Below are 25805 nucleotides of genomic sequence, written 5' to 3'. Positions count from 1 at the left end.
CCGGCCCTTTGAAATACAGGTACAACAGAAACAGGAAGTAAGAGTGAGAGAAAGTTGTGGTGAAAGAGTACAGCAGGGATCACCACCATCCCCTGCTGGAGCCTCGTGGAGCTTTAGGTGTTTTCGCTCAATAAACACTCACAACGCCCGGTCTGGGAATCGAAACCGCGATCCTATGACCGCGAGCCGCTGCCCTAACCACTGGGCCATTGCGCCTCCTCAACTCAAGTAAACTATAACTAGAAGATATAATTGGTTGTGCTTGCGCGCGCAAACACACAGACACACAAAATAGACGGTTGTCTCCCCTTACACGCACGCGTAAACGCACCAGTTGTCTCCCTCTAAGATATCACCATCAGTTGCCTAGCTTACATGCACCACATTTAGATATAAACCACATAGTTGTCTCCTCAATAAGATGCTACTTCCAGTTGCCTACCGCACAAAGATAAAAACCACTGACAGCTTAACATGGGGAATACAGAGAAAGAAATAGAGGAAAATAGGAATCAGCGACTGCAGGCAGTGTCCATAGCTTTTTGCAGGCTTTCCTAGATCGAGTTTGATGCCATTAATGGCACTCTTTACAAATCTCTTGCTTGCAGGCACCCTTTATAAATTAATGCGTGCAGGAAAGATGTAAGCCAGAAGGGAATTCTATAGGGATGAGTGACGTTCTGGGAAGAAAGGACTGGCTGTAGTAATTGGTGTGAAGCCAGCAAAGTTGGGACAGAATGGAGGTGATGAGAGGATGGGAGACAAATCGGAAGGGTGTGCCTGAGTTGCAGTCATATGAACCCAGCTTCCCCCAAGGAGCACAGCCGTTCAAGAATTTGGACCTGGAGATCTCCATTTCCAGTGACTTCGAGGGCCACCTCCCAGTGGTGTTGGGCGCCAATGAAGAGCCCTCGACTACAACAAGATGACCAAATTTTTTTTCCCCAAGGTCTGGGGTCTCCTGCCCCTAAGCCCTAGACCATCACCTAATCATCCTTACCCGTCTTGTTGCTTAACAACAACAACAACAAGGAGCACAGGCCATTACAGTAACTATGGAAAAAACAGAAAGAGGAGACAGCATGCCCATTGGCCAGAGACCGGAACAGTTTGTGGGTGGCCTTTTCTGGATGCTGCCCAAGATGTTTGCAAGTGCAGCAGTAGCAGTAATAACAGCTATTGCTGCTGCCATCGCCAATGTCATTATCATCACCATCATTTTATACCTGCTTTCCTTGCTGTTATAGGTTTGACAGGATTCGATGTGTTAGAGGACCACACCTTCCAACAATATCTCATTTAGGCCATAGTTCCTATGGCTGGGTGTCCGTCCTTTACAGTGGTTGGTGTTAGGAAGGGCAACGCTTTGGGTGCATTTTTCATGGTACCAGCACTACAGTGGTTGGTTTGCCATCAGCAAGACTAAAGAACCTTTTCAAGCCTTGTATTGTTAGCGTCTGATTTTAATTACCAAACACTCAGAGTGTACTGGGTGTTTTTTGTGACACTGGGATTGTTGGGAGTAGGGGCTGGAGTGTAGCTTGCAAAACAAGAGTGCTCCCCTTGATGGCAAGGAACTGCAAACGGAGAGTAATGGAGAGAATAATAAAGAGAATAATGTTGAAATCAAAATTCAAATCAAAATGGAAATTGTAGTTGTGGCCAATGCCAGTGCCGCCTGACTGGCACTCAAGCTGGTGGCACATAATAAGCACCATTCAATCGTTGGTCGATGCCAGTACTGCCTGACTGGCTCCCTGTACCCATGGCACATAAAAAAGCACCATCTGAATGTGGTCAGTACCCCCCCCCCCCCCGACTGGTTCCTGTGCCATTGGCATGTAAAAAGCACCATCCAAATGTGACTGATGTCAGTGCCGCATAACTGGCTCCTGTGCCAGTGGCACGTAAAAAGCACCCACTACACTCTTGGAGTGGTTGGCATTATGAAGGGCATCCAGCTGTAGAAACCTTGCCATATCAGATTGGAGCCTGGTGCAACCTTCTGGCTCGCCAGTCCCCCAGTCAAACCGTCCAACCCATGCCAGCATGGAAAACAGACGTTAACCGATGATGATAATGATGATGATGATGGGGGTAGAGGAGACAGAGGAAGATGGAGGGGAAGAGTAATGTCAGGGGTTAGTGTGAAAGAAAGAGGGGATAATGAGGTGGATTGTAAATAATAGGTTAAAATAATGAGAAGCTATAAACTGAAAGAAAATGGTTAATGAGAAAACTACTTACAGGTGATACAGCAGATCCATGGAAGTATAAATTCTTAGGCATTTCTCCAACATATGTCCATCTATGGGATTTTAAAGAGAATCTCCAAACATCTTTGAAAATAATTTTGTTTTTCGTACCTCCGCAAATATATACATCTGTAACAATATCAACAAGTAGATGATATTAACTTTATATTATGGAATGATATTACCATATCAACATATTTCATTCCTTTAGAAATATATACAACTAGAACAATAATTACATTATATTATCAATGTGATATTGCTATTTCAATCTTTTAGAAATATAATAGCACTTAGAATAGAATCAAACAAAACAAAGGCATAGATAAGAAGTTTAATCCTTTTCTTACTAGAGTGTTGCATGACTGTCGATGCCAGTGCTACCTGACTGGTCTAGTGTTGGTGGTACGTAAAAAGCACCATTTGAGCATGGTTGCTGCCAGTGCTGCCTGACTGGTCCCGTGCCAGTGGCACATAAAAAGCATCGTTTGAGCGTGGTCGTTGCCAGTGTCGCCTGACAGGCTCCTGTGCCGGTGGCACGTAAAAAGCACCATCCGAGTGTGGTCGATGTCAGTACCACCTGACTGGCTCTTGTGCTGGTGGCATGTAAAAAGCACCCACTACACTCTCAGAGTGGTTGGCATTAGGAAGGGCATCCAGCTGTAGAAACCTTGCCAGATCAGATTGGAGCCTGGTGCAGCCTTCTGGCTTGCCAGTCCTCAGTCAAACCATCCAACCCATGCCAGTATGGAAAATGGACGTTAAATGATAATGATGATGATGATGATTTCTGTTGAAATATGCTGTCTTTGTTTCAGTTAATTTTTAAAATAATGAAGAATTTAGTAAAATAACTGTCGTTATTAAGCTGCTGTTTGGAAAGTAACAAGAAATTTTGATGGAAGGTTTTAATCTTGATTAGTTTAACATTTTAGCATTCAGATCACTCTGTCAAATGTAATGTTTATTTATTCACCTTATGTTAAATTAAGCTTTGATATTTCAATGATGTGACTTTATTTTTAGAATAACAGTGTAGGTCATGTGAGAGGCTGGATGTGGCCAAAACAAAAAAACAGGTAGGGCCAGATATGGCTGGTTTAAATGCTTTAAGATTTAAAATGGGAATTTTCTGTCTTGAGTATGCAGATATTCTGAAAATACCTCATAGTTAAGGGTCGCTTTTGGCAAAGTATAGCACCCATTCAGCCACCCTGTCAAGGATATAGTGCAGTCATGGGAATGCAGCATGGCAGATTGTGAAGAGGTAGTGAAAGAGCTCAACTGAGCCAATGGTGCTTCTTACATATTGAGTGGAAGAATCCTAGAAGATTAATGGTCAGGATTACCATGCTCCGTCAAGAGAGTAAATGCAACACATCCATAGGGGTAACATCCATGGTTGTGTAATCAGGTAATAAAAGATTCACTATGATGCAAGCTCCCAATTCTGATTCATAATAATGGAATTGGATGGCAACAGAAAGTCATGGGAATCTGTGAAAGCAGTGTAACCAAAGAGAAAGAGAGAGTATCACAGAACCAGGTGTAGTCTCAGGTAGGCTGATATGAAAAGGGTTAAAGCAATGTGTGTATATGGTAGCATACATTGACCATGTGATAATGAACTTAGATCAATAAATACTGACTTACTAATGAAGTGAAGAGAAATATAATAAAAAGTAGCTTACAATGTTTATAATGAACACAGCCATGGCATTTCCTATCTAATGGCAAACCTGAAATAGAAAATGATATTAGGACAAAGATTTCAAAAGTTACCATTTTGTGGGAAAGAATTTGATTTGTAGCAATGTCAATCTTTAATTTCCAATTAGATTGATATGAGTTAATGAGGAATATCAATTTATTTATGGTGAATCAAAAATCTATACTGACCATTCTTAATATCTCTAGAGCTTGTGATGTAAGACCAACAGAATGTGTCAAAGTCTAAAACTGGAATCTGAAACAGACAAAAGACAAAAGGATTAATTAGGGTGCAATGATTTTCCCTTCTCCCACAGACTAACTAATTAATGAAAAATTAAAACAGAATGAATCAATCATCAAGAAACAAACAATTAACATAAACAGTTACCTTTGAATCTTGTAGCTATCACAAATTAAATGACATTTAAACTAAATTAAATTTTATTTAAACACCAGTGACTAACAATTATTTATGCCTAAAAATAAGATATCAACAAGAGAAGTTCTTCAAAAGAAACCATTTTACTTCCTACTTTCTATTTTGTATCACATCTAAACTAATTATGACTTAACCATCCTCACACACCGTCTCTGATGAAGGGATATAATTAATAAATATCCTAGAAACAGCTGTAAGACCTTTTATCTATAAATGTTCTAATATCTACACAGCCTTGGTTTTTATCTCATGCAAAAAATTCCTACAATGTAGTAATTTATCTGGAGATGACTTTAGATAAAACTCCATACTTTGTAGTCTAATGGATCCTTAACGAATCTAAATGTACATGTATCACTTGTGTGAACAGTGAAAAATCACAAATGATGGAACTGAATGCTGTTAGCAAGGAAAGAATCAGCAGCAAATTCAATGAGAATTTAGTGTACAGTTAAGTGTGACAAAAACTCTGTTTTTAGCTTCCTTGTATTAATTATAGTTCTCAAAATATTAATACAGAAATTTAAGGTTAGAAAGATACCTTTCAGTTTTCATTGTGAAACACGTAGAACAGATTTTAGATGACCCAAGTATTAAGTAGCAGCTGAAACAACCCAACGGTCATGACTGACTGTAGGATTGCACCTAGAAGGTTACCCTCCCAGGCACAAGTCCGAGCAAGGTTGTTTTTATGGAAGACCAGCAGCTGCCCATGCATACCGCCCCCACCTCTCCACACCACCAGTGTTACCCAAGGGAAAGGCAACAGCCGATACAGCTTGGCACCTGTGACATCGCAACTCACTTCTACAGCTGAGTGAACTGGAGCAACGTGAAATAAAGTGTCTTGCTCAAGAACACAACACGCAGCCTGGTCTGGGATTTGAACTCACAACCTTGCGATCGTAAGCTCGACGCTCTAACCACTGAGCCATGCGCCTTCGGCAGAGGGTATACAACACAATGCAGTAATACCTCACTTCACGAGGACCCACTTTATGAGACCTCAGGTTTACGAGTTTTATTTTATAATAAACATAAAAGGGTTAAACAACCATTTTGTGTGTGGAAACACTGGTTCTGATGTATCTGCACAGCGACGGCATAAAATTTCATTGCTACTATGGGAAATTACTGCTCTGCTTTACGAGTTTTTACTTTACGAGCAATCTCTAGTAACAAATTAACTCATATATAAAGGCATTACTGTACTATACAGGAGTGACCATACTCAATAAGTAAGAAGGGAGCAGTTAGAAACTAAAGACAGAATAATTAGTGAAAGAAATGGGACCACAAACTATGTAGTGGAGTCTTTAATAGACCGACAGAGAAGTGTGAATACAGATATGGTAAATGCAAGAAGTAGTTTGCAGTGTAACCAATCATGAACTCTTCAGATAGGTTACTAGACGCAATTGACTTGTCAATAAAATAATACTGGTATTGATATAATTGCCAATATCCTAGAAAGCAGTACTCCAGCATGACCACAGGTCAATGACTGAAACTCAGAAAAGAAAAAGAAAATAAAATAAAATCAACTTCAGTATTTTTGTAGGTACATTATGTTGTGTTTGAGAAGAAGACCCATCAAACTGAGCAAAATTGCAGTTGTGGTAGATAGCAGTGTCATGCAAATGGCACCTGTGCCAGTGGCATGTAAAAGCACCCATTACACTCTTGGTGTGGTTGGCTTTAGGAAAGGCATCCAGCTGTAGAAAACCATGCCAAATCAAACTGGATCCTGGCATAGCCTTCCATCGTACAAGCCCAGTCAAACTGTCCAACCCATGCCAGCATGGACAACAGACGTTAAATGATGATGATGATGATGATGATGACTCTGGAAAGATGAGACTGAAGTTGATCCAGTGGATATTTGGACTAATGACAGGTGAGAAGGTGGAATAGAGAGAATAAATCATTTACTTCAATACTCTAATGTTTGTCCCAAAGCTATAACACTTAACACCTGTATAAACCAAGTCTATATAAAAATATATAAAACATCTGTATGTGTAGTTAAGAACCTCCCTTTGCAACCATGTGCTTTCTGGTTTAGTCCTATGGCACCTTGGGCAAGAGTCTTCCACTATAGTCCTGGGCTGACCAATGCCATGTGAGTGAATCTGGTAGAAAGAAACGGTGCAGAAATCACTGAAAACAAGGCGGCAAGCTGGCAGAAACGTTAGCACATCGGCCGAAATGCTTAGTGGTATTTCGTCTGCTGCTACGTTCTGCGTTCTAATTCTGCCGAGATCAACTTTGCCTTTCATTCTTTCGAGGTCGATTAAATAAGTACCAGTTACACACTGGGGTCGATATAATCGACTTAATCCGTTTGTCTGTCCTGATTTGTCCCCTCTGTGTGTAGCCCCTTGTGGGCAGTAAAGAAATAAGAAACAGTGCAGAAATCTATCATTGTGTGTGTGTTTGTGTGTATGCGACCATCTCCCACTGCTTGACAACCAGGGCTGGTTTGTTTACAACTCTGTAGCAAAAGAGACTGACAGAACAAGTACCAGATTTGAAAAAAAAAAACCCATAAGAACTGGGGTTGATTTGTTTGATTAAAGACCTTTCAAGGCAATGCCCCAGTATATCCAATGAATGAAATAAAAAAAAAAGCTGAAATGAATAGGGGAGAAAAATTTATTAATTTTAACTATTACCTTAATCAGATCAAAAACAGAAAAATTGGTACCTCCTCCAAAAATATATAATTTTTTGCTCTCAACTACAGTTTCATGCCGGTATCTACAATGTAAACATGAAAAGATTTTTTTAAAATATGTATATAAAATTTCATGTTAAAAAATTCATGGCATATTTAATTGATTTCAGCTCCTTTACCAGACAAATGAATTTCATCAAATATAATAAATAAAAATAAGTAAGATTCAGTCATTAATAAATTCATGGCATATTTAATTGATTTCAGCTCCTTCACCAGACAAATGAATTTCATCAAATATAATAAATAAAAATAAGTAAGATTCAGTCATTAATATTCAGTAGTAAAACGGTTACAATCAGTGATATTCTCAGTAAAAAACAGAAGCAATTTAGAAGCAGGCATGGCTGTGTGGTTAAGAAACTTACTTCCCAAACATGTGGTCTCAGGTTCAGTCCTATTGCACAGTACATTGGGTAAGTGTCTGCTACTATAGATCTGGGTCAACCAAAGCATTGTGAGTGGATTTAGCAGACGGAAACTAAGAGAAGCCTATCACATATCATCATCATCATCATTTAACGTCTGTTTTCCATGCTGGCATGGGTTGGACGGTTTGACTGAAAACTGGTAAGTTGGTTTCTACAGCTGGATGCCCTTCATAATGCCAACCACTCCAAGAGTGTAGTGGGTGCTTTTTATGTGCCACCAGCATGGGTGCCTGTTATGAAACACCTGCATTGGTCACTACTGCAATCTCACTTCGCTTGACAGGTCTTCTCAAGCACAGTACATTGCCAAAAGTCATGGTCACTTGTCACTACCTCAGTGAGATCCAAAGTTCAAAGGGGTACTTTTTATGAGCCAGTTACAGGACACTGGCATTGGCCACGATTACAATTTCACTTGGCTTGACAGGTCTTCTCAAGCACAGCATATTGCCAAATGTCTCATTTGCTAGTCATTGCCTCTGTGAGGTCCAATGTTTGAAGGTCACACTTTACCACTTCATCCCATGTCTTCCTGGGTCTACCCTCCACCATTAGAGATCAGCACTTCTTTACACAGCTGTCCTCGTCCAATCGCATCACATGACCAATTTTTATCTGAAGACGCTTACACTCTATTGTGCATGCACACTGACATTGTACAGCCAGCGAAGCACACGAGCTTCATTTCTTTCAAGCCTTTGCATGTCCTTGGCGATCACAGCCCATGTTTCACTGCCATGGAGCATAGCTGTTCGCATACAGGCATCTGTACAATCTGCCTTTCACTCTGTGGGAAAGGTCCTTTGTTACCAACAGGAGTAGGAGCTCTCTGAACTTTGCCCAGCCTATTCTTATTCAAGCAGCTACATTCTCAGAGTATCTACCTCCACTTCTGACTTGGTCACTTAGGTAACGGAAGCTATCAACTATTAGTTTTCCCACCTGGCATTTGATGGAGTCTATTTTCTGTACATTTTGGTATTAATTGTACCTGTGCACCTTTCACACACAAAAACTATTTTCCCTGTTAACCTTCTTCTGATATTGCTGCACCTCTTATGTGTCCATAGCTTACACCAGGTACATCTTAAGGAGTTATTACCTATGCCTTTTCTACAGAATGAGCAGGGACATCTATTTGAAGAGATTTGTGATTTGTCTGCTTTCCTACTTACTAAGACTTTGGGTTTTGCTGTGGACCCTTGACTAAACAAGCATCACTAATGTTGCTGTGCAAAGGATAAAGGACTGATCATAGTAACTTAGTGCAGTGTTGTGTAAGTGAAATATTGTAGAGGTGATGAAATCCTATTGCAATTTAATGCAAATTGATAGAACTTTAAACATCATTACCCTAACAAAATCTTTTCCACTTACAACTGGAAAAAATGAATGGAAAGAGAATTGGCACAATTGTTAGGGCATCAGTCAAAATACCTTGAGGTAGTTGTTTTGATTCTTTACATTCTGAGTTCAAATTTTCATAAGGTCAATTTTGTTTTCCATCATTCTGGGGTCTATAAAATGAAGTACCAGTCAAGTACTGGGGTCAATACTATTGATCAGCCCTCACTTCTCAAAACTGCTGATTGTGTGTCTAAATTAGAAACAATTATTATTATTGTGGTTGGTTAATAATGCACAAACATGAGCTAAAGGTGCTGCATCTACAAAGATTGCCGGACAGTGAGGCATGGTTGCCATTTGTAAGTCACATTTTTCTACTGTTTATCTTTTGATAGAGCTGCATTCCTGGGTCAAGTGAAAACCAAGCTTGAGTATCTGGTACTAGAATGTAATTTAGGCACTCACATTTCTCCATCATTTTGGAAATTCAGCAGGTGGTATGTTAACTCTTGAATTAATCAAATGGAAATTGTAGTTAAGATACCTGTGCTGGTGACACGTTAAAAGCACCATCTGAACGTGGTAGTTGCCAGCGCCGCCTGACTGGCGTCCATGTCGGTGACATGTAAAAGCACCAACTGATCGTGGCCATTTGCCAGCCTCATTTGGCCCCTGTGCTGGTGGCACGTAAAAAGCACCCACTACACTCACGGAGTGGTTGGCATTAGGAAGGGTATCCAGCTGTAAAAACACTGCCAGATCAGACTGGAGCCTGGTGCAGCCTCCTGGCTTCCTAGATCCCGGTCGAACCGTCCAACCCATGCTAGCACGAAAAACGGACGTTAAACGATGATGATGATGAATCAGTAATGGACAAAAACAACATTCTTAGGAAAACATTGGACATGCTAAAATCAACTGAACAATCTAATCTGAAGAACTTTCAACTTGAAGACTATAGAGAACTTCTAGAAATCACTAATTTGGCTGTTGAAAGGGGTGATATTGCCTGTTCAGGATTAACTCTATAGGTGCAATAGTGTTATCAGCCAGACCTGTTTGAGATGCATATAGAGCAAGAAAATAGTTGCATGCACTTTATAAGTGTCCAAATAATGCAAAGTTAAGGAGTTATGTTGAGCAGGTGTTGTTATGCGTAGGACATATCTGGCTAGCAGCTGAGTCAAAAATGAAGATCACCCTTCCACTTTCCTTTGATCAAGAAGGGTAGATAGTTTTCTATGATTTGTGACTGCGGCAAAAAACATTGTATGCAGGACAAAACTGAAAGGACTGAAGACTGAGATGTTCCTCTTTGACTGAGCTGTCATGAATGTCTTCAAGAACCATGTGGAGAAAGGTTATGGTAAAGAGAGAGGTACTGCCCTACTGTAAATTTGTTGGAAAGTGGATGATAGTAACAAGTATGGCTCAGAGGAATAAGCTTACTCTTAGCATCTGGCTATAGGCTAGAGAATACAGCTGAGAGAAAGAGCAGTTTAAATTTGTAGTAAGAGTAATCCTAGGTCTGTGGGTCTCTTTGATTGGCTTTAGGTAGCTGTCCTTTCTATGTAAACCTCTATTATTTCAGTAGTTCTTTTCCCTTGCAATGGCCCTCATCCATTGTCCTTGTGGTATATAGATAATAAAGAAATCGTTATTAATTATTATTTCTATAATTATTATTGTTATTACTATTGTTGTTATCATTATCATTTATCGCAAGCTGGCAGAATTGTTACAATGCCAGGCAAAATGCTTAGTGGCATTTCATCTGTATAATTGACTTACCCGCCACCTTCCCTGGAATCTCTGGTCTTGCGCCAAAATTTGAAACTGTTATTATTATTATTTTTATTATTATTATTATAGCTGTTACAGTCAACAATGAAAATGATGTTTAAGGAGAACTGATGATCAACAACTGAAATTAGCATAAATCGAGAAAAGAGTAATTGTAAAGTTAAGCCAACAACATGTTGATAGCCTGGTTAAATTGCACAAAAAAAAAAATGGCCATTTAATGAATTTAGCAATAAAGTAATTGTTCAGTAAAACCAACATAAATACAAAACTGTACAGAAGATCAATATCTGACCTTGGTTCTGGCGGGTTTTTACATTCAATATATTCCCAAGATTTTGTGTTAAGTTCAAGACGGTAAAGATCCAACATGTAAATTGTACCTTCTGTACCACCACAGATGTATATGTAATTGTCAATTGGATGCATAGTCTGGAAAAAAAGACAAACAATTATATAACACAGATTTGTATAGCTATTTCTTTACTACCCACAAGGGGCTAAACACAGAGGGGACCAACAAGGAGAGTCAAACGGATCAAGTTGATTATATCGACCCAGTGCATAACTGGTACTTATTTAATCGATCCTGAAAGGATGAAGGGCAAAGTTGACCTTGGCGGAATTTGAACTCAGAACGTAACAGCAGACGAAATACAGCTACGCATTTCGCCCCGCGTGCTAACGTTTCTGCCAGCTCGCCGCCTTCATATTTGTATAGCACGATTGTATAACACAATTACACAATAGAAATACAAAATGCAAGATGAACTTGTCAAGTAGATCATGCTGTCAACTCTTTCCTCCTATCAGATATACAGAAGACAATAAGAATATCCCAAACTCAAAATTTCAGAACCTTACAATATCTTTCACTTGTTTTAGTTATTGGACTGTGACCATGCTGGCAAAGCAGGTGAGGGTTGACAACAAGAACATTCAACTGTAAAATCCTGCTCCGCAAGTAACTCGGACCTTTACCTTTTGACCTACAGATTTAAAAAATAATTTTTTGTAACTAAACACTTTCAAACTTCAGACACTGGTAGAATGTGTCATAAAAAACATCTTTTACTCTTAGCATTTTTGAGAAAAACTTGTATTTACGAAGATATTTCACCTTAAAGTTCTCATATTTTGGCAATTTCAACCAATCAATGACGTGTATTCAGCTGAATAAAATCACTGCTGTTGTTTCTCAACAACAACTATCGGCAGTGTATTTTTCGTTTGTCACTGTTATTTATGACATCATTTGTGCGTTTGTACTGGTTTTAAGGTGTTAGGGTTAGGGTTGTCATAAACAACAGTGACAAACGAAAAATACACCGCCGGAAGTTTTTGTTGACAAACAACAGTAGTAATTTTATTCAGCTGAATACACGTCATTGATTGGTTGAAATTACCGAAATATGAGAAATTTAAGGTGAAATATCTTCGTAAATATAAGTTTTTCTCAAAAATGCTAAGAGTAAAACATGTTTTATATGACACATTCTACCAGTGTCTGAAGTTTGAAAGTGTTTAGTTACAAAAAAATTATTTTTTAAATTTGTAGGTCAAAAGGTAAAGATCCAGTAACTCTCCAACCAAACCCGTTCAAGCATGGAAAAATCAGACATTAAACAAATGGCCAAACAATGAAATTATACACAAGACTTACATGTCCATATCTCTTTGAAGGGAAATTTGCAGCATCACCATTTAATGGTTGGCAGGGAATAAGTTGCCATTCTTGCTTGAGAAGATCGAGTTGATAAATGTCATTGCTACTGTTCATGCCAAATGGCAGGCCTGATCCACCAAACACAATTATGCTGTTTCCAAGAAGACACACTTAAACGAGAACAGATCATCATTGTTTAGGGATGCATTTAGTAAAAGGGTTAATTTAATATAAGAAAATTAACTCATACAATTCATGGATACACACATACACATACATATTTAGTGGTCTTACATTATAAATGCATTACTGTCATTCAGAATGCTCACAGCAGCCATATTCCTACCGCTCTATGTCACGCTGGTGAGACCCATATTGGAGTACGGGATTCAAGCCTCTTCTCCTTATCTCCTCAAAGACATACAGCATCTCGAAAGAGTCCAGAAGCTGGCTACCCGCATGGTTCTTGGTCTCAAGAATTTGTCTTATGAAGAAAGGCTGAAGATGCTCGACCTTTATTCTCTAGAAAAACGACGACGCCGTGGAGATCTCATTCTTGCTCACAACATCATAAGCGGAAAGTGTAACCTCTCGAAAGAGCTGTTCTTCACTCCTGCTCCAGAGCGTCGGCTGCGGGGTCATTCCGAAAAGCTCTATCTGCGACGATTTCATCTCAATCGAAGGAGAGGGGCTTTCTCCGTCTGGGTTGCGGATCCGTGGAATAAGCTACCAGACGAGATGGTGAAGATGCCGACGACCGCTCGGTTCAAAGTCTCCCTTGACCTCAAGTGGCCTGAACTCTTTACATGAACACCACCCTGTACATAACTCCATGTCCCCTTACATGGCCTTGCTTTTTGCTTTTTGAGCCAAAAAATTAACTAACTAACATATATTACACAGACCAGAAATGTACATATAAAATTATTTCAAAATATCACTTTTTGGTTTGATTTCATTAATATCATTATCGAAAGAAAGAAAGAAAGAAAGAGTATACATACATAAATATATAGGTGCTGGTGCCACTTAAAAAGCACCTGTGCCGGTGCTGTGTAAACACATTTGTGCTGGTGGCATGTTAAAAGCACCTGGTACACCCTGTTAAGTGGCTGGCATTAGGAAGGGCATTCAGCTGTAGAAGCCTTGCCACAACAGAGAATTGGAGTCAGGACAGCTTTGCCATGTCAAACTGTCCAACCCATGCCAGCATAGAAATTGGGTGTTAAACGATGATGATGATGATACATATAAATCTTCAAAAACACACACCTACACACATGTAGATGTATCACAATTATCAGATACACACACACACACATATATTGGGTTGTCCGGAAAGTTTGTGCCGATTTTTAAAGGAAAGAAAGAGGTCAATAAATACTTGCCATTACATTTTTAATCAACCAAATATGAACCATTTTGTTGCACAATGCGTCTCCATCTTTCCTTTAACTTGAAAACACCCTCTTCCCAGAATGGAGGCTGAAGGACATAAAGTCAGTCTCAGATACCCTACAATCTCTGACCCGCAATTACACTGTCTCCTCTCTCTGCTTTTTCTATTGCTTGACACATGCTTCTTCCCTTCCATCATATTTTAACTTCTCATCACCAGGCACCAAGCCATCTCCCTTAATATTAAATCCCACCTCAGTTGAAGGGTTTTGTTGTGCATGTTACTTGGTGACCTCACAGGTGTTGGTGCTATGTAAAATGCACCCCGTACACTCTGTAAAGTGGTTGGTATTAGGAAGGGCATCCAGTCATAAAAACCATGCCAGAGCAGATTCTGGAGCTTGGTGCCGTCCTCTGGCTTGCAACCTCCAGTTAAAACATCCCACTCATCATGCTAGCATGGGAAACAGATGTTAAATGGTGATGACAATTATGCATACATATATATATAGCCACTATAAGATTATATAAATGGCTGGACATTTTAATCCAATAAAATATTCACTGAGTTTTATTATTAAAGATACAATGTCAGCAGTTGTTGTTTAGCACCAGGCCAGGGCTGATTAAGTAGATCTAGAATCAAAAACATTCCAGCTAAAACCATCCTGCCTTTTTGTATATTGCTTACTGTGTTCATTTTTTAATTTCTAAACACTGATTTGAGGGTGATTTGCCAATTGTTGCAAACAGGCTCAAAGACAAAGCAGTTAAATTCTTAGGTGATTTTAACATAGAAACAAATATAAAATAAAGGCAGATGATTTCCAAAATGCTATTGTTTGACTTACTTGAATGAGAAGCAACCTGCGTTGGTGCTGGGCCTGTTGTTTTTAACTTTGTCCAAACATTTGTTGATATGTTGAAGGACCAAACCTGTGAAAATAGAAAAAAATATTTCAGATGTATGAAGAAATTATACAAAGTTTCGAAAGAGAGAAAAAAAAAAAAAACCTTGACTAAAGAAAAGAATTTATAATCTACACCATTAATTACAAAATCAGAATAAAAAGCATAATTTAGATAGAAAAGAAAACTGCATTCTATCTTTTACAAATGATCTGTAGCAAAGGTGGCCATAATGCAGCTCTCAAAGCTATTCATCACCATCATTATCATCAATTAGCATCCACTTGACTATGCTTGCATGAGTCAAATGGAATCTGTTGAAGCAGATTTTTTAAGGTCAGATGGCCCTCCCCTCTTTAACCCTCTCCTATTTCCAAGCAAGGTAATATCTTCCCATAGCTGTTGGAGGGTTAGCAACATGAAGGGCATCTATCTGCAGAAAATCTGCCCCAACAAATTCTGTCAGCAGGACAGTGGACATTAAAATGATGATAATAATATATGTTTATGTGAACTGAGAGTAAGTCATGTTCCATGGTACCCAGAACATGGAGAGCAAAAGTGCCATCTAACTAGATTTTATAATGTAATTTTTTTTAATCTTTTTTCTGCTGTTAGTAATTTAACATGTTATATCAAAAATAATTTCCTTCCATCCATATGTAATTTGGCCAATTGAAATTTTTCTTGGTAATATTTCCCTGTGGCTCAACATGTTTCTATGGAAGATTAAAAATTAAGGACACCACATGTGTGATGGTGATGCTCATTTTACAACTACAGCATGTTATCAAGACAAGGTAACACACACACATTATATATATATATATATATATATATATATATATATATATATATGTATATGTATATGTATATGTATATATATATATATATATGTATATGTATATATATATATATGTATATGTATATATATATATATGTATATATATATATATAATATATATATATATATATAAGGCGAGTTGGCAGAAACGTTAACATGCCGGGCGAAATGGTGAGTGGTATTTCTTCTGCTGTTATGTTCTGAGTTCAAATTCCACTGAGGTTGACTTTGCCTTTCATCCTTTCGGGGTCGATAAATAAAGTATCAATTACACACTGGGGTCGATGTAATCGACTTAATCCCTTTGTCTGTCCTTGTTTGTCCCCTCTATGTTTATCCCCTTGTGGGCAATAAAGAAATATATATATATATAGATATAGGCATGGTTGTGCAATAAGAAGCTTGCTTCCCAACCACAAGGCTCTAGGTTCAGTCCCACTGTGTGTCACCTTGGCCAAGTGTCTTTTACTATAGCCTTGGGCCAACCAAAGCCTAGTGGATGATCTGTTAGAACAAACTAAGAAAGCCAATATCAGAGTTTCTCTCATGGTATCTACTGCAGTATAATCTGTTCTAACAGAACATCCATGTTTAAGTGGGGATAAATATTACCACTCTATATATATATATATGTGGAGGCACGTGGCTTAGTGGTTAGGGTGTCAGCATCATGATTGTAAGATTGTAGTTTTGATTCCTGGACCGGGCGACGCGTTGTGTTCTTGAGCAAAACACTTCATTTCGCATTGCTCCAGTCCACTCAGCTGGCAAAAATGAGTAACGCTGTGATGGACTGGCGTCCCATCCAGCTGGGGAACACACACACCATTGAAACCGAGCCCATGAGCCTGGCTAGGCTTTAAAAGGGCGTATTATTTTATTTTAATATATATATAATAATAATATTAGGGAATAAATCCAAACTTACAGGGAAAAATGAGATTTAGGATTAAATCCAATTTTATAGTATAAATACATTATATTATATTATATTAAATTAGAGATAAAACCACTATTAGGCAAATCAGTGAAAAACATAAGCCAATACATGAGTAGATGAAACCATAGCAACTGAAGAAGGGTTTTTTCTTTGTGTTAATTGTCCTGTACTCTATTTTTTTGTTGTTTAAAAAAATGTCCGGTTCCTTGGGTTTGTGTCTATGTTTTCGTTTCTCATTGTGTTCGACGTCTTTTTGGTGTCCTGTACTCATATATGCATGTATATGTACATGTAGAGGTAGGTACGTACATATATGTTTATATATATGCATATGTTTTATTTATTAAATATATATATATATATATATATATATACACACACACACACACACAATGGGCTTCTTTCAGTTTTCAGCAACCAAATCCACTCAGAAGGCTTTGATTAGCTCTGAGCTATAATAGAAGACACTTGCCATGCAGTGGGAACAAACCAAAAGCAATGTGGTTGGGAAGCAATCTTCTTAAACAGACAGTCACACATACACTCTCTTATTAAATGTTTAAATTAAACGATATAAAACAATGATAAATCATTTTACTTGCTTCTATTTTACCTCATTAAACAATTCTGAGTAGGTTGGGTTAAATCCACCGATAACAAATATGTGGTTGGCTGTAACAATAATTCGATGTCCACTTCGTTCAATTGGTATATCTGTGTTTTCACAATCTAAATAACAAGATAAATGTTCACAAAATGAAATCATGATTGAAACCATCAGTTTGTAGTTGACTACAAGCAAAATAAGTATTTGTATTGGTTATTTCACAGTAGAAAATTAGTTGTAAAGATTTAACAGAGCTCTATGTTCTGTAAAAGATAGATACTGATGTTTTGTAAATTCTGTTCTAGTTGAGTATATAAAGATGTTAGAAATATAACAGACACTGCTTGTATGATGGTGACACTCGTTTACAACTAACGTGTAATGTCAAGACATGGAAGCACAAAGTAAAACATGCATACATATACAGACCCACACAGTCATCTATGAATCTATAAGTCAGATAAAACATGTACTTGTATCAGGTCATGCAATAAATTCTATCGGATTTTACCTTTTTTAAAATAGAATTAAATTTAATAGTATTTTAGAATGTCTAATGGAATTAAAAATTACTATTATGCATTTGTGTACATTTAAACTAATTAAATATTATTTTACAGAATAATAGAATTAAAATTTCCTTGATTAAAACCCTTTCTAACATGGAAGTATCCAAAGAGCATTTGAGGCACATAATGCTTCATGAGTACAAAAAAGGAAACTCTGCAGTCGAAGCGACTCGAAACATACACTGGGAAAGAATGCTTGAATGAAAGAACTTGTAGAAGATGGTTTGCAAAATCAAAAAGTGGAGATTTCAATCTTGAAGATAAAGATCGAACAGGATGTCCAGTTGAGTTTGATGATAAGCTCCTTGAGACATTACTTGAAAAAAATCCTGCATTATCAGTCGAAGAATTGGCAATAAAGCTAAGTTCAAACCATATAACTGTTCATCATCGTCTTCAACAACTTGAACGGTTCCTAAACTTGGAAAATGGGTGCCTCATGAATTGTCCGAAAGCAACCGCAAATCCCGAGTTGACATCTGCTCTTCTCTCCATTCTCGCGAACTTATTTCACCCTTTTTCGATAGATTTGTGACTGGTGACGAAAAATGTGTCTTCTATCGAAATATTAAATGTCATAAACAGTGACTTGGTAAAAGGGAAAAAGCTCAACCACAATCGAGAAGGGAATTTCATGGGAAAAAGGTTCTCTCTATCAGATGGGATTGCAAAGGAGTAATTCACTTTGAATTGTTACCACCTAATGCAACAATCAATGCTCCAGTCTACTGTCAGCAGTTAGGGCATTTGAACCAAGCTTTGAAGGAAAAAAGACCTGCTTTAGTGAATCAAAAAGGAGTGATGTTTCGTCAGGACAATGAGCGACCTCACATTGCAAAGATCACATCACAGAAGATCGAAGAGCTTGGTTGGGAAAAAATTCCTCATCCACCTTATTCTCCCAACCTTGCTCCTTCAGACTACCATTTGTTTCATAGTTTACAGAATCATTTGGGGGACATAACTTTTGCAAGCCAGGAGGCAGTCAAAACTGACATTTCAGAGTTCTTTGCTTTGAAACCAAAAGAGTTTTACATTGATGGGATTAAAAAGCTTGTAAATTGATGGAAGGAAGTCATAGATAATCAGGGAAAGTACATTGATGATTAAATTTCAATTAAATATAATATTTGATCACTTGTTTTCTTTATTCAAAATTCAGAAAGAACTTATGGGATGACTTGACAGAACTTATGGGATGACCTGATATATTTCTCAACAGAATGGGTGTATTTAAATAATGGATCTATACTACCATATTCTTTGATGCATGCATGTTCACTTCCCAACCATATAGTTGGGATCAGCCCTACTACTTGGTACCTTGGGCTGGTGTCTTCTATGATAGCCTCAGATATATCAAACCCTTATCAGTGGATTTAGTAGACAAAAACTGAAAGGGACCCAATGTATATATGTGCATGTGTGTGTATACATACAAATAGGTACTCTTATATGTGTCAACAGAGTGGATGTATTAAAGTAATAGGTTTATAATACTGTACTACAAAGTATATTAAACACTTTAAGTCAATACTGTGTCCTACAGTGTTAGTGGTGCTGTTAAATCATTGATTAAGGTTAGCTGTACAGATTTTCTATAGAAATTACAACTGATTTGTTACGATATTTTGTATCCAGATATGTCTAATGTAAACAATGCAACTGAAGGTGGAACAATAGGTAATGGGGGTGTAACTGCTATATTTAGTAGCTGTTTAAGCAATGATTCTGTGGATGGTTAATGGGTTGGATGTGGTACTGAAGACGGAGCAAGAACTCCTGAAATATGCATATACATAGGTGTAGGAGTGGCTGTGTGGTAAGTAGCTTGCTTATGAACCTCATGGTTCCAGGTTCAGTCCCACTGCATGGCACCTTGGGCAAGTGTCTTCTGCTATAGCCTCGGGCCGACCAAAGCCTTGTGAGTGGATTTGGTAAACGGAAACTTAAAGAAGCCCGTCGTATATATGTATATATATGTGTGTGTATGTGTTTGTCCCCCAACATCGCTTGACAACCGATGCTGGTGTGTTTACGTCCCCATAAATTAGCGGTTTGGCAAAAGAGACCGATAGAATAAGTACTAGGCTTACAAAGAATAAGTCCTGGGGTCGATTTCCTCGACTAAAGGCGGTGCTCCAGCATGGCTACAGTCAAATGACTGAAACAAGTAAAAGAGTATACACCCATTACCTATTTTCCTAACTTCAATTGCATTGTTGTTTACATTAGATGTATTCAGATATGAAACACTAACAAATCAGTGATGGCTATAGTTTCTATAGAAAAATCTGTAAAGATAACCTTAAAAGGTGATTTAATAGCACTGCTAACATGATAGAACACACTATAATATACCAACTCTGTTGACAAATATACATACTGTAAATCCTTGAGTATAATACGCAGGGGATTTTTAGGGGGCTGTACTTCTGAAAAAGCTAAACCTTGTGCATAATACGCACCCCTTCTCTAACTTGAGACGTGCGTAATTAAGCCAGCAGCACCTAGTCGAACAAACACTTCCACGCATGTGTAATACAATAATGGTTATGTTCTTAACTGTTATATGGGAATGTAAATATGTTTGCAAATTGTTTTTGTTACATGTTATTCTGTGTTCTGAATACTTTTATTTTAGTAAATGTTGCTTACTGCAAGTTATGGATGATTCTTTTATGACTTCATTGCTTTCAGGCTTAGCTTAAGGTATTTTTGCACCCAACATCACAAAATGTGTCTGAATAAACACTGCCAGACAGCAAATAAGAGACGCGGACATTACTTAGAAAATAATTTTCATTTTTAACCTCGCATATAGTACGCACTAGGGATTTTGGATTTTGACCTTTAAATTTTGGAAAAAAAGTGCAGATTATACTCGAGGATTTACAGTATATCTATTTGTATGTATGAACGCATACATACACATACACACACATTGGGTTTCTTATAGTTTCTGTCTACCAAATCCACTCACAAGGCTTTGATATATCTGGGGCTATAGTATAAGACACTAGCCCAAGGTGCCACACAGTAGGACCGAACCCAGCCACATGGTTGGGAAGTAAACATCTTTACCTAAAATCCAAATTTCATGCATACAAAACTCCAGGTGAAGATTCATCTCCATTTCTGACAGATGCAGTGACCCAGCAGAGGATACTTTGGTAGCTGTGATGAGATCGTTGTTAGTTATTATGACTGTTTAGTCCCAGGACAACAGTGAACCAGTAGGCCTATAATAGTTGTGTCTAGTTTAGGCACAAGGCCAGCAATCTTTTGGGTTTAGTTGATACTATCAACTTCAGCACTTGAATAGTGCTGTATTTTATTGACTCTAGAGGGTTGAAAAGACAATGTTGGCTTTCATGGGATTTGAACTCATGATGTCAAGAGTCAGAAAACTGAAAGGCATTTTGTCCAACGTTCTAACGATTCTGCCAGATTATCCATTTAAAAAAATTTTCTATGAGCATTCTGTTATTTATTTTTCTATTTTTCAGGAAATCATATCATATTGAAATATATATGTTGTGTCTTAAAATAATGTTGGATTTTCAATATTTCTATAATTCAAAAAAGTTCTAAATATTATTCATTTGAAGGCGGCGCGCTGGTAGAATCATTAGCACGCCAGGTAAAATGCTTTGTCGCATTTCAACTACCCTTAAGTTCTGAGTTCAAATTCCGCTGTGGTCGACTTTGCGTTTCATCCTTTTGAGCTTGATAAAATAAGCACTAGCTGAACACTGGGGACGATGTAATCAACTAACCCCATCCTCCCCAAAATTGCTGGCCTGGTGCCAAAATTGAAACCAATATTATTCCTTTTATTTATACAGATAAACCAAATAATTATAGAACTTTTATATAATTATTGGGTCGTCCAGAAAGTTTGTGCCGATTTATAGTAGCTTACCTTTCGACTTATTTGAGAACATGGTCGAATCCATAAAATAGGATTTGACTACACCTCCATTTAGAGCACAGTTTAAGCTATCTTTTCGTGAAGAAGGTTTATGTTCCTTTAACCTTAACCCTTTAAAAATGGAAGATAACAAAGTTCATTTTCGGCACTTGATGCTTTGGGAAGCAGACAAAAATTGCTGCAGCTCGGCTGGGATGTGTTACCCCAACCTCCATATTCACCAGATATTGCTCCTTTGGATTTCCACTTATTCAGTTCTCTGCAGAATAGTCTTATTGGTAAAAATTTCGATGAATTCTTTGCCATGAAACCACCTCAATTCCAGGAAGATGCATCGTGCAACAAAATGGTTCATATTTGGTTGATTAAAAATGTAATGGCAAGTATTTATTGACCTTTTTCTTTCCTTTAAAAATCGGCACAAATTTTCTGGACAACCCAAAATATATATTTATTTGGTTTACTTGTATAAATAAAGCTTACAAAATAGTTAATAAAATTACAAAAAAAATATATATATATATTCATTTTACAATTTCCACTAAGGTTGATAAAATAAGGGTAAATTTTCCAGACCAAAAGAAGTTTTTTGTGGCATATAAGGAGGTCACCATAATTCATTCAATGAACAAAAAAAATTTTCCAATGATTCCAGGATGAGGGGGTGTCCGATTTCCCACCCCACTTTTTTCCTGAACAAAAATAAGGAGTTTGCAGCATGCAAGGAGGTCAGAGTTCTTGAAAAAATCTGAGATTATTTTTATCTTAGTAAAGTACGAGTGGGTGTACTTCCCCAAATGAGTACCAGTTGAACACTGGAGTCGATATAATTGACTTACCTCCCTTCCGAAATTGCTGGCCTTGTGCCAAAACTTGAAACCAATATTAATTTGAAAGTGTAACATGTTGATGACAACAGCACACACACACACACATCATCATCGTTTAACGTCTGCTTTCCATGCTAGCATGGGTTGGACGATTTGACTAAAGACTGGCAAACCAGATGGCTGCACCAGGCTCCAATCTTGATCTGCCAGAGTTTCCACAGCTTGATGCCCTTCCTAATGCCAACCACTCCAAGAGTGTAGTGGGTGCTTTTATGTGCCACTGGCATGAGGGCCAGTCCGGCGGTACTGACAACGGCCATGCTCAAATGGTGTTTTTTACGTGCCACCTGCACATGTGCCAGTAAGGCCACACATTTATTGTTAACTGTTGTTATTTACCACTACTGGCATAACTACAGATTTTTGGGTAAATTTTAATCCTTTGACTGAAAAAAAAAAAAGAAAAAAAAACTCGGATTTTTTGTGAGGAATCAAGTACCCTGACCTCCTAATATGCTGCAAACTCCTTATTTTTGTTTGGAAAAAAAAAGGGGGGGGGAACAGAACTCCCCCCACCAACACACATCCCGGAATCATTGGAAATTTTCTTTTTTTTGGTTGAATGCATTCTGGTGGCCTCCTAATATGCTACAAAACCCATTTTTGGGTCCAGAAAACGGGGTGGGGGTGAGGTGGAAGCCTCGTAAATTTCACCAGCACAATTTTCACTAAGAAAGAAAAAAAAAAAAAACTCGGACTTTTTGCATGGAATCAAGTAATCTGATTTCATAATATGCTGCAAACCCCTTATTTTTGCTCGGAAAAAAAGGGTGGGGGGGGGGGACCGGACCCCACCCCACATCCCAGAATCATTGGAATTTTTTTTTTGTTGACTGAATTCCGGTGACCTCCTAATATGCTACAAAACCCTTTTTTGGGTCCGGAAAACGGGGTGGGGTGGAACCCTCGGAAAATTCACCTCCACCTCCATTTTCGAATCTTTGCTATCCTACACATTGTTCTACACACATTTCAATATATTTTTTTTTAATTTTCATTTCCGGGTCAAGATGTAAACATTAACCTTTTTTTGCTATTTCTTTCTTTACCTATAAATTTTAGATAGAGAGTATGGATTACATTAAATTTAAAATTCAAAGTTTGAAATGAATAAGTGAAGATGCAGAGGTTTATAGAAGTAAAGAAGATAGATGATAAATTCATCTTTAAAAACTCGTTTTTGTATATTCGGAATCTACATGATATAACACATATTCGTTGAAAATTTCATTGAAAAAATATCCGTTTTTCTGCAAGTTATGATCATCCAAAGTCGGGGTGGGGTATGGGGGAGATTTGGGTCTTCAAAAAAGACGAGATGGTCGTAGTTGACACGCTTTTAAAAGACGGGATGGTCACGATCGCAACGCTTCGCCATGATCACGGTTGCAGAGCTTTTAAAAGACAGAACGGTCACGGTTTAGAATACTTACGCATGTTTTCGCGCGTCCAAACAGAATTGTTTGCAAACATGCACACACGTCCACGCATGCGCAAGAACTAATTCAATATTGAAAACGTTTCTATTTCGAAGCCCACGCCTTCAAGTACACCTACCTACCTCTTACACACTCTGTAACGAGGGTTCGGATTTTCTGCTTTAAATATCAAAGATTCAGAACCTTTTTTTTTTCTTTTACATTTAAAAAAAGTTTTAAATATTTTTCATAAGAACTTGGTTACAGTTTCGGGGGGTGAAAGTAAAGAATACGTACACCCGGGTATTTCGGGTAAGGAACAGGGTTTTTGTTACGCCAAAAACGGTCTGTGAACGTATTCTTTACCTCCGCCGGTTTCGGCATTTACAGCAGTAATAATTTTTTATATTTCGTAATCATAAGTAAAAAATTTCAGTAAGCGAAATAGATTAATGCTCATATGTACCTCAAATGCAAACGAAATATATTTATATGCAATCAAAAAAGAAAAAAAATATATTGGAGGTGTAAATCTGTTAACCCTCCAAAATTTCCTTTTTTTTTTTTTAATTAAAACAAAAACTTTTGGAAGATTCTAAATCTTCGATTTTTAAAAAAACAATAACCGAAGACCGTCGACTTAAAAGGTAAAAATAAAGAAGAGATAAAGATTAAAGAAAAATTCCACACTGAAACGAATAAGCCTTTTTTGTTTCCTGCTTATTTATGGTAATATATACCATTTGTTACGGGAACTTTGAGCAAGAAATAATATACAAATTCTGTGATATAGTAGATATTCCAGTAACAATTATCCTTTAATTTCTTTTCAAACGTGTAGGATAGTATTATGGTCAATGTGTCCTTCCTTTTTATAAGACGGTGGGCTGTAATTCGAGGGAGAGTTGATTGCTGTTTCTAGCAAATAGAGTGACTGCATAGAGGCTCTATAGCTCCACGAATGTGAGCGTAATAGGAAGATTTAAAATGCGACATGGCAAAAAAGTGAACTATTAAGCGAGATGCGAATCTGAAGTAGCATCTGAATTTGTATATGGTGAGAAAGAAGAGAGAATTCTAACATTTTAGGCATGGTTGGCTGTTTAGAAGAATCCTGTTGTCTAAACTCCTTACAAACTCTGTACTACGATACTGTTCACACACAAGCATGGAACAAACTGCAGTTTGAGACAAACGAAGAAGCCTCCATACAATCGTTTGACCTGCTAGAAATAGCAGGCAAATGACACTACACTGTCTTTAAAAAGACACATTGAATGATGTGGACCTGGGCGTATTGTATCCAGGGAAAATACGGATAAGCAGCAGAAATGACCAGGCTTAACGTAAATATTAAACAACAACTAATGCAGGGGCATCCTTTCAATTGATCCTACCAGAGTACTAGAATTAATTAAAGCCGTAAATTCACAAACCTATCTTCAAGTATTGCAGACAGTATCTTCCAGCTGATGGACACATCTTGGAAACTAAAATGTCATAAAACATAGTGAGTAGCTGGGTCGAGAGAATACAGTTAATAATGTAGTTTCTGTTAATGTTTAAATAAATATTTTCAGGTTAGTGGATCTACGACAAAATACGTTTTCCCTTAAGAAAGAATTTTTTAATATAAACCATACCATCGCTCTGTCGAGGAATTATTGTCTGGACTTTTAGCAACGACATTGGACTGCTTCCCTCTGCCATGACTTCGGGGCTCGGTTAAGAGCGGTGGAGATAAATATTCCTTCCATTAAATCAAAATTCTACAGAATAACTAGATAATCAATAAATGTGTTTTATTCCTTTTCTATAAAGACGAAATTAAATAATAACACAGAAATAATATTTCAGTGGTTAATTTATTCGCATCAGTATTATAATAGGTAAATGTTTATCGTT

At 37.7% G+C, this 25805-nt stretch overlaps 1 protein-coding gene across 5 annotated transcripts in view; it reads right to left on the bottom strand.

Annotated features, from left to right (window-relative positions):
• LOC115210660 (kelch domain-containing protein 10) overlaps positions 1-25805 on the bottom strand; it is a 36749-nt gene that overhangs the window by 1696 nt on the left and 9248 nt on the right. Inside the window, exons 1-10 of one of the 5 annotated variants that reach the window (XM_036501749.1) lie at positions 25544-25674; positions 25337-25390; positions 17096-17211; positions 14641-14725; positions 12389-12561; positions 11021-11157; positions 7083-7167; positions 4155-4221; positions 3947-3994; positions 2248-2384 (exon numbers count right to left, since the gene is read on the bottom strand). In XM_036501749.1, coding sequence (XP_036357642.1) covers positions 2248-2384; positions 3947-3994; positions 4155-4221; positions 7083-7167; positions 11021-11157; positions 12389-12561; positions 14641-14725; positions 17096-17211; positions 25337-25390; positions 25544-25610 — 969 coding nt within the window. In that variant the 5' untranslated portion in view covers positions 25611-25674. Of the gene's footprint in view, positions 1-2247; positions 2385-3946; positions 3995-4154; positions 4222-7082; positions 7168-11020; positions 11158-12388; positions 12562-14640; positions 14726-17095; positions 17212-23915; positions 24078-25336; positions 25391-25543; positions 25691-25805 lie in introns of those variants that run through there. The other 4 variants (XM_036501750.1, XM_036501751.1, XM_029779318.2 and 1 more) reach the window with 4 other exon arrangements.

The sequence above is a fragment of the Octopus sinensis genome, linkage group LG4 (genome assembly GCF_006345805.1).
Source record: "Octopus sinensis linkage group LG4, ASM634580v1, whole genome shotgun sequence".
Taxonomy (NCBI): domain Eukaryota; kingdom Metazoa; phylum Mollusca; class Cephalopoda; order Octopoda; family Octopodidae; genus Octopus; species Octopus sinensis.
The sequence above is the reverse complement of the archived record's forward strand: the minus strand, read 5'-3'. Positions and strand labels throughout refer to the sequence as shown.